The sequence below is a fragment of the Oncorhynchus mykiss genome, chromosome 5 (genome assembly GCF_013265735.2).
Source record: "Oncorhynchus mykiss isolate Arlee chromosome 5, USDA_OmykA_1.1, whole genome shotgun sequence".
In the NCBI taxonomy this organism is placed as follows: domain Eukaryota; kingdom Metazoa; phylum Chordata; class Actinopteri; order Salmoniformes; family Salmonidae; genus Oncorhynchus; species Oncorhynchus mykiss.
In genome coordinates this window covers 78,954,614-78,969,615 of record NC_048569.1, presented here as the reverse complement: position 1 = coordinate 78,969,615, position 15,002 = coordinate 78,954,614, and the positions used below count along the sequence as shown (strand labels likewise).

At 49.2% G+C, this 15,002-nt stretch overlaps 1 protein-coding gene across 21 annotated transcripts in view; it reads right to left on the bottom strand.

The window, feature by feature from the left end:
• The window catches only part of ptprfa (protein tyrosine phosphatase receptor type Fa), a 399,275-nt gene that overhangs the window by 72,041 nt on the left and 312,232 nt on the right, over positions 1-15,002 (bottom strand). For 16 of the 21 annotated variants that reach the window (XM_036978457.1, XM_036978456.1, XM_036978458.1 and 13 more), the window contains 2 exons: positions 13,596-13,622; positions 985-1,102 (listed from right to left, as the gene is read on the bottom strand). In XM_036978457.1, the coding sequence (XP_036834352.1) occupies positions 985-1,102; positions 13,596-13,622 (145 nt within the window). The remainder of the gene's footprint in view (positions 1-984; positions 1,103-13,595; positions 13,623-15,002) is intronic. The other 5 variants (XM_036978463.1, XM_036978467.1, XM_036978469.1 and 2 more) reach the window with 1 other exon arrangement.

Sequence of the window (15,002 nt, the reverse complement as noted above, 5' to 3'; positions counted from 1 at the left end):
CCTTGCTCTGACACCGCCTGTTATAGAGGTCCTGGATGGCAGGGAGCTCAGCCACAGTGATATACTAGGCTGTACACACTACCCTCTAGTGCCTTGCGGTCAGATGCCAAGTAGTTGCCATACATACCATGCAGTGACTTAGCCAGTCAAGATGGTCTCAATTGTGCAGCTGTAAAACTTTTTGAGGATCTGAGGGCCCATGCCAAATCTGTTCAGCCTCCTGAGGGGGAAGAGGCATTGTTGTGCCCTCTTCACGACTGTGTTGGTGTGTGTGGAACAGGCAAGATCCTTATTGATGTGGACACTGAGGAACTCGACCCGCTCCACTACAGCCCTGTCAATGTGAATTGGGGCATGCTCGACCCTCTGTTTCCTGTAGTCCACAATTACCTAATTTGTCTTACTGACGTTGAGGGAGAGGTTGTTGTCCTGGCACCCCACTGCCAGGTCTCTGACCACCTCCCTAAAGGCTGCCTCATCACTGTTGGTGACCAGGCCTACCACTGTCATTTCTGTGTTCAGTCCCAGGGTAGCTTAAGTGATGAGCTTGGAGGGCACTTTGGTGTTGAACGCTGAGCTGTAGTCAATGATCAACATTCTCACATAGGTGTTCCTCTTGTCCAGGTGGGCGAGGGCAGTGTTGAGTGCAATGAAGATTGCGTCGAATAAGGATTTGTTGGGGAGGTATGGAATTGAAGTAGATACAGGGTGTCTGGGATGATGTTGTTGTGAGCCATGACCAGCCTTTCAAAGCATTTCATGGCTACAGATGTGAGTGCTACGGTGCGATAGTCATTTAAACAGTTTACCTTGGTGTTCTTGGGCGCAGGGACTATGGCTGCCTGCTTGAAACATGTAGGTATTACAGACTGGGTAAGGGAGAGGTTGAAAATGTCAGTAAAGACACTTGCCAGCTGGTCAGCGCAGTTTGTGCGTGTGTGTGTGTGTGTTTGCATGTGTGCATGTGTGTGTAGCTGTACACACCTGCTCCAGTGGTGGTGACCACCTTGGCCTTACTGCGTGCCCCGTCCCCCTTGGTGGTGTAGGCTGCCACGGTGACCGAGTAGGTGGTCTCAGGGAGCAGGCCTGTTATAACAGCCTCCTAGGGGAGAGAAAAGTTTAAACAGCCTGGGTCAGGCTAATGCTATGATGATGGCTAACACAATTTCCCAGCCTTCACCCACTGTACTGTGTTGAGTTCACTCAGGGAGGGTTAGGCACTCAAGCGCACACACACACACCCACACATTCCATACATCAGTGTAGCATTTTAAACACTCCGAAGACATTGAAGTTCTTTCTGAGAAATGGTTACAGAGAGGGTAAAATATCTGCCCTCAACAAGATCTGTCCCCAACAAGATCTGTCCCCAACAATATCTGTCCCCAACAAGATCTGTCCCCAACAAGATCTGTCCTTAACAAGATCTGTCCTCAAGATGATCTGTCCTCAAGATTATCTATCCTCAAGATTATCTATCCTCAAGATCTGCTGCCTCAAGATGCTCCCTGTACGTGTTCTACACAAATAAAAACTGAATATCCAATATTAGTTACTGTGTGTCTGTGTCCCTCACGTGCATACATTTGGTTGAATCATTGCTGGATTTTACAACTTGCCCCAAACAAGGTTTTTGAAATAAATAAAATAAATATTGTCTGTGTGACTGAAAAAGTAAAAAGGTAAGGTGCTGTTATCATAAACAGTACAGTGTCTCAGTACTACTGTGTCTCCGTACTGTCTCAGTAATACAGTGTCTCAGTACTACTGTGTCTCAGTACTACAGTGGCTCAGTACTACCGTGTCTCAGTACTAATTTGTCTCAGTACTACCGTGTCTCAGTACTACCGTGTCTCAGTACCACCGTGTCTCAGTACCACCGTGTCTCAGTACTACCTTGTCTCAGTACTACCGTGTCTCAGTACTACCGTGTCTCAGTACTACCGTGTCTCAGTACTACTGTGTCTCCGTACTGTCTCAGTAATACAGTGTCTCAGTACTACTGTGTCTCAGTACTACAGTGGCTCAGTACTACCGTGTCTCAGTACTAATTTGTCTCAGTACTACCGTGTCTCAGTACCACCGTGTCTCAGTACCACCGTGTCTCAGTACTACCTTGTCTCAGTACTACCGTGTCTCAGTACTACCGTGTCTCAGTACCACCGTGTCTCAGTACTACCGTGTCTCAGTACCACCGTGTCTCAGTACCACCGTGTCTCAGTACTACCTTGTCTCAGTACTACCGTGTCTCAGTACTACCGTGTCTCAGTACCACCGTGTCTCAGTACCACCGTTTCTCAGTACCACCGTGTCTCAGTACTACCGTGTCTCAGTACTACCGTGTCTCAGTACAGTGGCTCAGTACTACCGTGTCTCAGTACAGTGGCTCAGTACTAAAGTGTCTCAGTACTACCGTGTCTCAGTACTACCGTGTGTCAGTACCACCGTGTCTCAGTACAGTGTCTCAGCACAGTGTCTCAGTACTACTGTGTCTCAGTACTACTGTGTCTCAGTGCTGTGTCTCAGTACTACCGTGTCTCAGTACTACCGTGTCTCAGTACCACCGTGTCTGAGTACCACCGTGTCTCAGTACTACCGTGTCTCAGTACTACCTTGTCTCAGTACTACCTTGTTGCAGTACTACCGTGTCTCAGTACCACCTTGTCTCAGTACTACCTTGTCGCAGTACTACCGTGTCTCAGTACCACCTTGTCTCAGTACTACCTTGTCTCAGTACCACCTTGTCTCAGTACTACCTTGTCTCAGTACTACCGCGTCTCAGTACCACCGTGTCTCAGTACTACCTTGTCTCAGTACTACCTTGTCTCAGTACCACCGTGTCTCAGTACCACCGTGTCTCAGTACCACCGTGTCTCAGTACCACTGTGTCTCAGTACTACCGTGTCTCAGTACTACCATGTCTCAGTACAGTGGCTCAGTACCACCATGTCTCAGTACCACCGTGTCCCAGTACCACCGTGTCTCAGTACCACCGTGTCTCAGAACTACTGTGTCTCAGTACTACCGTGTCTCAGTACAGTGGCTCAGTACTACCGTGTCTCAGTACAGTGGCTCAGTACTAAAGTGTCTCAGTACTACCGTGTCTCAGTACTACCGTGTGTCAGTACCACCGTGTCTCAGTACAGTGTCTCAGCACAGTGTCTCAGTACTACTGTGTCTCAGTACTACTGTGTCTCAGTGCTGTGTCTCAGTACTACCGTGTCTCAGTACTACCGTGTCTCAGTACCACCGTGTCTCAGTACCACCGTGTCTCAGTACTACCGTGTCTCAGTACTACCTTGTCACAGTACTACCTTGTTGCAGTACTACCGTGTCTCAGTACCACCTTGTCTCAGTACTACCTTGTCGCAGTACTACCGTGTCTCAGTACCACCTTGTCTCAGTACTACCTTGTCTCAGTACCACCTTGTCTCAGTACCACCGTGTCTCACTACCACCGTGTCTCAGTAACACCGTGTCTCAGTACCACTGTGTCTCAGTACTACCGTGTCTCAGTACTACCATGTCTCAGTACAGTGGCTCAGTACCACCATGTCTCAGTACCACCGTGTCCCAGTACCACCGTGTCTCAGTACCACCGTGTCTCAGTACCACCATTTCTCAGTACCACCGTGTCTCAGTACCACCGTGTCTCAGTACCACCGTATCTCAGTACTGTGTCTCAGTACTACCGTGTCTCAGTACTGTGTCTCAGTACTACCGTGTTTCAGTACCACCGTGTCTCAGTACCACCATGTCTCAGTACCACCGTGTCCCAGTACCACCGTGTCTCAGTACTACCGTGTCTCAGTACAGTGTCTCAGTACCACCGTGTCTCAGTACTACCGTGTCTCAGTACCACCGTGTCTCAGTACTACTGTGTCTCAGTACTACCGTGTCTCAGTACTACCGTGTCTCAGTACTGTGTCTCAGTACTACCGTGTCTCAGTACAGTGTCTCAGTACTACCGTGTTTCAGTACCACCGTGTCTCAGTACCACCGTGTCTCAGTACTACCGTGTCTCAGTACCACCGTGTCTCAGTACCACCGTGTCTCAGTACCACCGTGTCTCAGTACTACCGTGTCTCAGTACTACCGTGTCTCAGTACTACCGTGTCTCAGTACAGTGTCTCAGTACTACCGTGTCTCAGTACCACCGTGTCTCAGTACCACCGTGTCTCAGTACTGTGTCTCAGTACTACCGTGTCTCAGTACTGTGTCTCAGTACTACCGTGTTTCAGTACCACCGTGTCTCAGTACCACCATGTCTCAGTACCACCGTGTCCCAGTACCACCGTGTCTCAGTACTACCGTGTCTCAGTACAGTGTCTCAGTACCACCGTGTCTCAGTACTACCGTGTCTCAGTACCACCGTGTCTCAGTACTACTGTGTCTCAGTACTACCGTGTCTCAGTACTACCGTGTCTCAGTACTGTGTCTCAGTACTACCGTGTCTCAGTACAGTGTCTCAGTACTACCGTGTTTCAGTACCACCGTGTCTCAGTACCACCGTGTCTCAGTACTACCGTGTCTCAGTACCACCGTGTCTCAGTACCACCGTGTCTCAGTACCACCGTGTCTCAGTACTACCGTGTCTCAGTACTACCGTGTCTCAGTACTACCGTGTCTCAGTACAGTGTCTCAGTACTACCGTGTCTCAGTACCACCGTGTCTCAGTACCACCGTGTCTCAGTACTACCGTGTCTCAGTACTACCGTGTCTTAGTACCACCTTGTCTCAGTACTACTGTGTCTCAGTACCACCGTGTCTCAGTACTACCGTGTCTCAGTACCACCGTGTCTCAGTACTACTGTGTCTCAGTACCACCGTGTCTCAGTACCACCGTGTCTCAGTACTGTGTCTCAGTACTACCGTGTCTCAGTACGACCGTGTCACAGTACCACTGTGTCTCAATTCCACCGTGTCTCAGTACCACCGTGTCTCAGTACCACCGTGTCTCAGTACTGTGTCTCAGTACTACCGTGTCTCAGTACTGTGTCTCAGTACTGTGTCTCAGTACTACCGTGTCTCAGTACTGTGTCTCAGTACCACCGTGTCTCAGTACCACCGTGTCTCAGTACTGTGTCTCAGTACTACCGTGTCTCAGTACTGTGTCTCAGTACTGTGTCTCAGTACTACCGTGTCTCAGTACCACCGTGTCTCAGTACAGTGTCTCAGTACTACCGTGTCTCAGTACCACCGTGTCTCAGTACCACCGTGTCTCAGTACTACCGTGTCTCAGTACCACCGTGTCTCAATACCACCGTGTCTCAGTACTACCGTGTCTCAGTACCACCGTGTCTCAGTACCACCGTGTCTTAATACCACCGTGTCTCAGTACTGCGTCTCAGTACCACCGTGTCTCAGTACTGTGTCTCAGTACCACCGTGTCTCAGTACTACAGTGTCTCAGTACTACTGTGTCTAAGTCATTTTGTAAATATTGATCTCCTAATTCTTCCTGATATTTTATACTGGGGAATATTAAATGAGAATGTTACTATTTAGGAACATAATATGTATATTTGATGTAAATGGCATGTTGTAGAAGGTTCCAGACACTTTTTCTTACATTTTCACTTGGTTTTGAAAAATGTACCCAATCAGCGAGTTACTTGCTGAGCCTCAAATTAGATACATATTAGGTTCCAAAATAGTGACATTCTCTTTTAATATAGATGCTATACAGCCCAAAAACACAAAGACAGTGTTGAATTCTAAAACCCAAATAAAGTCAGAGTCTTGATCTCTGAGTCCCTCTTTTGACCAGGTCCCATATGGCTCTGTTCAAAAGCAGTACACAAGTCAGGCACTTTTGAAGATATGCCCCCAGTTAAAGTGTTCAGAGTTGTTCTCGGTCTCTCTCTCTGACTGGCCAGAACCACAGCCTTTAAAGCAGTTTGTATCCAACTGTCAAGTGTAGGCTATAATAAGCAAACCCCATTAAGCACACCAACACAAACCACACAAAATACACACACGACACAAATCAAAACTTGAGATCTCTCTTTCTCACGCACACACACACACACACACATCTATATCATAGTGCACACCCTCGCACATGTTCCTCTCCATTTCAAAAGGAACTCATTAAAATGAAGACACCTAAAGAGACAGAGATCCTTTGAGCCCAAAAAAGAGTTGGAGAGGTTCTTTCTCCTCGGACTGAGTGGGGATCCATTTCCTCCATGGCTGATGAGATGAGCGAGAGAGCAGTGGAGAGAGTAAAGACCAGCAGTATGTCCCAAATGGCATCCTATTTCCTATATAGTGCACTACTTTTGTCCAGGGCTGTAAGGACACCGACATACAAGTAGTGCACCATAAAGGCAATAGGGTGCAATTTGGGACGCAGTCCGGGTGGATGGATGCGCTTCAGACTGAAGAGAGGAAGTCAAAGACAGGAGGGGGGTTTCCAACTGAGAACACCCAGGAAGACTCATCCCCCATCCCTCCATCTTATCCCTCCTCCAGCCTGCCGCCTGTGGCACCAGCCTGTAGGTGCCTGGGGCCTGGAGCTCAGCCCAGCCTGTAGGTGCCTGGGGCCTGGAGCTCAGCCCAGCCTGTAGGTGCCTGGGGCCTGGAGCTCAGCCCAGCCTGTAGGTGCCTGTGGCCTGGAGCTCAGCCCAGCCTGTAGGTGCCTGGGGCCTGGAGCTCAGCCCAACCTGTAGGTGCCTGGGGCCTGGAGCTCAGCCCAGCCTGTAGGTGCCTGTGGCCTGGAGCTCAGCCCAGCCTGTAGGTGCCTGGGGCCTGGAGCTCAGCCCAACCTGTAGGTGCCTGGGGCCTGGAGCTCAGCCCAGTCTTGTGAGGAGAGGAGATGAGATGACAGACCACGAAGCTGCAGCTAACAACCACAGAAATGAGCATGGCCATACAAGCCAGCTCTGATTCCCAGAGACCAAACAAATGTTTCATCATGATTTCATGGCTAGCCTCTCACATCTTTATTGCATGACATTCATTAAAAAGCTCTTCCCTTCCTGCTAATTAATCACAGACATGCTGCTGAGCAGAGCAGGCTGGCGGTCTCTGTAGTAGGCTATTTTGAGAAAAGATGGCTCACTTAGGGTTTATGTAACCCTCCCCCAAACCCCACCCCATCTTTCAGTAGGGGAGTTGGAGAGTTAGAAGTAAGAGGGAAATATGAGTCATCTGAAGCTATAACATTTATTTTAAAAGCTTCATTATTTTAAATGTACAGCTTTCCTTTTAAGTTTCGGGCCCTGCAGTGGTTTCTCTCTTTCAATTGGATAAAAAAAAAAAATCAGTTTCTTATCTCTCTCTCTCTCTTTAAAATCCAGAGGGGGTGGAGGAGGGGGGAGGGGGCTCTGGTTCTCTGGGAATGTAGGGATGGATTCCATGGGAGGGAATATATTAAACATTTAACATTAAGACATGGGTTGCAACACAAATGGCACCTTATTCCCTATATAGTGCACTACTTTTGACCAGGACCCATACTGCCCATAGGGCTCTGATCAAAAGCAGTGCAATATATAGGGAATAGGATGCCATTCAGGACGTAGATAAGACATGATGAATGATTCTGTTCTACATCCAAGGGAACTCCTTCAAGGCTTGTTTAAATAAAGCCAATCAAGTCGTCATGACTTCCAGTACCAGTAGGCTTCAGATCAAGTCCTCTGGTCCCCTCCACCTAACCAGTCCACCTCAATCACCAGGAGGGCCTAACATTAACCAGTCCACCTCAATCACCAGGAGGGCCTAACACTAACCAGTCCACCTCAATCACCAGGAGGGCCTAACACTAACCAGTCCACCTCAATCACCAGGAGGGCCTAACACTAACCAGTCCACCTCAATCACCAGGAAGGCCAAACACTAACCAGTCCACCTCAATCACCAGGAAGGCCTACCCCTCACCCTAACCCTCCACCTCGATCACCAGGAAGGCCTAACCCTCCATCACCAGGAAGACCTAACCCTCACCCTAACCCTAACCCTAGACCTCCATCACCAGAAAGGCCTATCCCTCACCCTAACCCTCCATCACCAGGAAGGACTACCCCTCACCCTAACCCTCCACCTCGATCACCAGGAAGGCCTAACCCTCGATCACCAGGAAGGCCTAACCCTCACCCTAACCCTAACCCTCAACCTCCATCACCAGGAAGGCCTATCCCTCACCCTAACCCTCCATCACAAGGAAGGCCTACCCCTCACCCTAACCCCCCACCTCCATCACCAGGAAGGCCTACCCCTCACCCTAACCCGCCACCTCAATCACCAGGAAGGCCTACCCCTCACCCTAACCCTCCATCACCAGGAAGGCCTACCCCTCACCCTAACTCCCCACCTCCATCACCAGGAAGGCCTACCCCTCACCCTAACCCTCAACCACCAGGAAGACCTACCCCTCACCCTAACCCTCCCCCTCCATCACCAGGAAGGCCTCAACCCTCACCCTAACCCTCCATCACCAGGAAGGCCTACCCCTCACCCCAACCCCCCACCTCCATCACCAGGAAGGCCTACCCCTCACCTCAACCCCCCACCTCCATCACCAGGAAGGCCTACCCCTCACCCTTACCCTCCATCACCAGGAAGACCTATCCCTCACCCTAACCCCCCACCTCAATCACCAGGAAGGCCTACCCCTCACCCTAACCCTCCATCACCAGGAAGGCCTACCCCTCACCCTAACCCCCCACCTCCATCACCAGGAAGGCCTACCCCTCACCCTAACCCTCAACCACCAGGAAGACCTACCCCTCACCCTAACCCTCCCCCTTCATCACCAGGAAGGCCTACCCCTCACCCTAACCCCCCACCTCATTCACCAGGAAGGCCTACCCCTCACCCTAACCCTCCCCCTCCATCATCAGGAAGACCTACCCCTCACCCTAACCCCCCACCTCCATCACCAGGAAGGCCTAACCCTCACCCTAACCCTCCATCACCAGGAAGGCCTACCCCTCACCCTAACCCTCCATCACAAGGAAGGCCTACCCCTCACCCTAACCCTCCACCTCAATCACCAGGAAGCCCTACCCCTCACCCTAACCCTCCATCACCAGGAAGGCCTACCCCTCACCCTAACCCTCCATCACCAGGAAGGCCTACCCCTCACCCTAACCCTCCATCACCAGGAAGGCCTACCCCTCACCCTAACCCTCCATCACCAGGAAGGCCTACCCCTCACCCTAACCCTCCATCACCAGGAAGGTCTACCCCTCACCCTAACCCTCCATCACCAGGAAGGCCGACCACTCACCCTAACCCTCCATCACCAGGAAGGTCTACCCCTCACCCTAACCCTCCACCTCCATCACCAGGAAGGCCTCACCCCTCACCCTAACCCTCCATCACCAGGAAGGCCTACCCCTCACCCCAACCCCCCACCTCCATCACCAGGAAGGCCTACCCCTCACCCCAACACCCCACCTCCATCACCAGGAAGGCCTACCCCTCACCCTAACCCTCCATCACCAGGAAGGTCTACCCCTCACCCTAACCCTCCATCACCAGGAAGGCCGACCCCTCACCCTAACCCTCCATCACCAGGAAGGCCTACCCCTCACCCTAACCCTCCATCACCAGGAAGGTCTACCCCTCACCCTAACCCTCCATCACCAGGAAGGCCGACCCCTCACCCTAACCCTCCACCTCCATCACCAGGTAGGCCTACCCCTCACCCTAACCCTCCATCACCAGGAAGGCCTACCCCTCACCCTAACCCTCCACCTCCATCACCAGGAAGGCCTCAACCCTCACCCTAACCCTCCATCACCAGGAAGGCCTACCCCTCACCCCAACCCCCCACCTCCATCACCAGGAAGGCCTACCCCTCACCTCAACCCCCCACCTCCATCACCAGGAAGGCCTACCCCTCACCCTAACCCTCCATCACCAGGAAGGCCGACCCCTCACCCTAACCCTCCATCACCAGGAAGGCCTACCCCTCACCCTAACCCTCCACTCCATTACCATTTCAGACCTGATTTTCACTTACGAAAAATGTATCAACCCCTGCAAAAATGTCAATTATAATCCACATAATAATTCACATTTCCTGTTGTGCAGGATCATTATACTGCTGTAGCAAACTGGCTCAAATTAAGATCCTACATCTTCAGATCTTCAGATCTTCAGATGTAGGATCTTAATTTGACGACCCTGTTGCAATGTAGGATATTTAAAACTTGTACTTGTATTTGAGGTTTAAAAAGTAATTTCCACTACACAAATGTCCATTAATTATTATCCACATTTCCTGTTGCTACGGGAAATGATTTTCCTTTTTTAGCAAACTGGCTAAAATGAAGAACCTACATCTGAACCTGTCTGGCATTAGGAACAGATTCTCCTGCCACTCTGATACATTTTTCTTCCTCTCACAGATGATGTCAAAAGACTCCGGAGCAGAGCATTCCAGTCCCAGGGGGACTTTCTGTTTCTGTGAAGGATGGATGGGATGGGTTTGATTTCCCTGTGACACTGTAAGGTGAGTCCGGGACCTCTGTCTGTTTATTCTAGGATGGTATCAGAATATGAATCTCTGTACAGAGGAAGTGGGATAGTATCCACCAATACACACACACACACACACACACACACACACACACACACACACACACACACACACACACACACACACACACACACACACACACACACACACACACACACACACAGCCACACAGCCACACAGCCACACCCACACAGGAGCACACACACAGCCACACCCACACAGGAGCACGCACACAGGCACTTTACATAGGTATGCATGAATGCACAAACAGTAAATTGGCCAACAACAATATATAAACAACACAAAAAGAAAGGCCAGCAAACAAATCAACAGTCTGCATCACTGGGCCGTGTGCACCTTCCATAACACAACAGAAACATACAGACCAACAAATCAACAGTCTGCATCACTGGGCCGTGTGCACCTTCCATTACACAACAGAAACATACAGACCAACAAATCAACAGTCTGCATCACTGGGCCGTGTGCACCTTCCATTACACAACAGAAACATACAGACCAACAAATCAACAGTCTGCATCACTGGGCCGTGTGCACCTTCCATTACACAACAGAAACATACAGACCAACAAATCAACAGTCTGCATCACTGGGCCGTGTGCACCTTCCATTACACAACAGAAACATACAGACCAACAAATCAACAGTCTGCATCACTGGGCCGTGTGCACCTTCCATAACACAACAGAAACATACAAGAGCAGGAATTCACAGCACACTCAATTAGCGGGAGCCAAAATGTATTCCACAACACAACGTAGCATGACGTTCAGCAGCACTCACACCATCTCAGCTGTTACTCAATATGTAAATCCACTTTTTAGTAAAAGCCAGGAAGTGTGGTTCAGGTGATTCAAGAATGGCAGCAGAGAGCTCAGGAAGGTTTCTGGTTTCTGTTTGACAGTGCACAACAAAGGCCAGGTCAGGACTATTATAACACAACACCCATGCCTCTGTGTGTGTGTGTGTGTGTGTGTGTGTGTGTGTGTGTGTGTGTGTGTGTGTGTGTGTGTGTGTGTGTGTGTGTGTGTGTGTGTGTGTGTGTGTGGCAGGTATGGTATGGTAAATCAATACTATGTGTGGCTGGCTGTCCAAGACAATTACACACACATAATCCATAAGGACACCTTTATTCCTGCCGAACCTAAACACAAGAGGATTTACAGCTGTAACGCTTCAAACACACACACTCACACACCCCATGTTCAAACCATGATCAAACACACAGTATGGCACACATTGTGCAGTATGCATCATGTCTTCAGCAGGACTCTCTCACCAACCTCAGAAGCACAGCAGCGTTGAGTGGAGCGGCGTTCCCGCACTTGAAGTGTATTGAAATGTGTCTGTGTTCATATCAAAGCTGAGGCAGAGTAGAGGTGACTGAAGGAGTGCTGCAGACTAGGCCTGCGTCCCAAATAGCACTTTATTCCCTTACAGTGCACTACTTTTGACCAGGGCACAGAGGACTCTATTCAAAAGTAGTACACTAAATGGAATAGGGGGGCAGTTGGGACACAGACTAGAACTCACAGTTCTGCCTGAGAACCCCCTGCGCTCCACCCCCAACCAGATTTCTCACACACTCCCCTCCCTAAACCCTCTCCACTCCCCCACTTCAAACCGTACACCAATACCCTCCACACTCTGAGTCGTACACCAACACCCTCCACACTCTGGGCCGTACACCAGCACCCTCCACACTCTGGGCCGTACACCAACACCCTCCACACTCCCAGCACCACCCACCTTCCTCACACAACACACTTGGTAAGTAAGAAGCATACGGAGGAAAGGAGAAGCATTTTAAGGAGGAAATGAGACAAGGAAATTTCCATGAGAATTCCTAAAAATAAATGTTGTTCCTGTTTTGTGACGAGTGAAATGTTCCGTTGGACGAGAAAGGGACTGCTGTAAGAAGGTTGCTGACTGATTGACGACTGACAGACTGACAGAGAGTAAAGGTGGAGAAGCATTACTATCTACAGGTAACTGTCAAAATAAAGGAAACACCAACATAAAGTGTCTGAATAGGGTGTTGGGCATCACGAGCCAGAACAGCTCAATGCACCTGGCATAGATTCTACGTGTGTCTGGAACTCTATTGGAGGGATGCAACACCATTATTCCACAAGAAATTCCATAATTTGGTGTTTTGTTGATGGTGGTGGAAATCGGTGTTTCAGGAGCTACTCCAGAATCTCCCATATGTGTTCAATTGGGTTGAGATCTGGTGTCTAAGATGACCAGGGCATATGGTTTACATCATTTTCATGCTCATCAAACCATTCAGTGACCACTCGTGCCCTGTGAATGGGGGCAATGTCATCCTATGGGGGCCGTGGTAGCCAAAATAATCGGCATCTGGGACTGCCCAGCATTTTTATACACGGCCCTAAGCATGATCGGATGTTCATTGCTTAGGAACTGCTCAGGAACGACACCTGTATGGAAGAACCTGCTTTCAATACACTTCATATCCCTCATTTACCCAAGTGTTTCCTTTATTTTGGTAGTTATCTGTATGTGTAAATTAAGATCTAGTTAGAAAGAGAAGATCCAGCTAGAAAAAGATAATGTAGATAGTGAAAACAGAGAGTAGAAATAGAGGTGTAGTGAAAATGGCCTAGGGTTAAAAAAAAAGAGGAGGGAAGAGAGTGGAGCGGAAGAAATGAGTAGGACTAGGCTATAGCTAGAGAACTTATGAGATAAACTGTAGCATGATAATAATGCTCAGTTAAGGTCATGTATAGGTTATGTCTCATATCATAGAAAACTGTTTTAAGGAAGAAGAGATGCTTTACCCTATTACAGTTACATTACATTAATTATTATGACGTGGAAAAGCTTATTTCACATACTATGTGCTCCCTGTCTAGCTCTTTCTTTCTAAAGTCCAATGCTCCTACGAGTCTGACTGCTTCAGGTTAAGGGAAGGAGAGAGTGTTAGTCCCCAGACAGAGAGAAAGGGAGAGGGATTGGGAGAGGATAGGGAGAGAGAACAGAGAGAGCTCCCCATGGGCCCACGGACCTTCAAACTGCATCGCACCCAGCACACACTACACACTCCTCCTACTCACATAGTCCATGGTATCCTCAACGTTCCACTGATGACAGGAAGCAGACAGGAGGGAGGGAGAGAGGAAGTCAAACACAGAACAGCATAGATGGAACAAAAAAAAAGATTGAACTTTTTTTTCTCTGTAGGTAAGAAAAGGGCCATAGGCCATCCTACAGGCACTGCAACAGTGGCATGCTCAGTCTCCAGGTGATTAGTGACTGGAAGACTGGGAGAGGAAACTAGAGGGGGAGGGAAAGGGTTAATATGCAGTAATGGATACAGGTAGATGGGTGGAGGGAGGGTGGTTGCTCTCCACAGCCCCACCTAGTGAGCAGGGGAGCACAGCTCCTAGTCCTGAGGGGCAATCTGTGTTGGTTGGGACATCCCTGCTGGTGTACTTGCTGTGTGGGTTTATCGATCAGGGGAAGAGAATTATCAAAAGACAATCCTGATAACTTACCTGCAACGTCATTCCAGCCTCTTGCAAACATGTACTGTGTCTGAAAACATGTCAATATGTATATCCCAACCCTTGACAAAACATGAAGGTTCCCAACAAATTCATCATTCTTAGAAAGTGGCCTGCATGGTTTTGAGACACAAATCGACTACCTTGTTATTCCATCTGTATGATTGATGCTTTTTGTTCAGATATTTCAGATGGCCAACAGTGGGTGACATCCAAACCAGGATGAGATTATATGAACCAGCACATAAAGGAAGATAAGCAATAACAAGAAAAATCCTCTGAGCTATAGGGTGTAGGAAGTAACTCTGAAGTCTAAGTCGGTCTTCAATGGGCTGATGATAACAAGCTCTCATCATCTAGAGAGAAAGAAAGTGGGGGAGTGTGTGTGTGTGTGTCTGTCTGTGTCAGTGTGTGTGTGTGTGTGTGTGTGTGTGTGTGTGTGTGTGTGTGTGTGTGTGTGTGTGTATGTGTGTGTGTGTGTGTGTGTGTGTGTGTGTGTGTGTGTGTGTGTGTGTGTGTGTGTGTGTGTGTGTGTGTGTGTGTGTGTGTGTGTGTGTGTGTGTGTGTCTGTGTGTCTGTGTGTCTGTGTCTCACTGAGAAACAGAGAGAGAGAAAGACAGAGTGAGAGAGAGAGAGACAGAGAGAGAGAGAGACAGAGGGACAGACAGAGAGACAGAGACACAGACAGAAGTAGAGAGAGAGACACCCATAGCTATTGGCTGGTGGTTTAGCTGTCCTGTGCTGATGTAATGTGCCTGTCAGTGAGTTGAGATTACATTTCACCTTCAGAGGTTAGAGCCCTTTTGCTTATTCAGCAGCCAGTCTGGAGATTACATTTTTATTTTTTGCCGTGAGGTACCTGCACCACCTATTCCCTTCATTCACACTTCCCTTTGAAATAAAGCTGGCTAGAGCCCCTTAAACCCTACAGCCCCCTCCCAGCCACCCTCCTAGGCT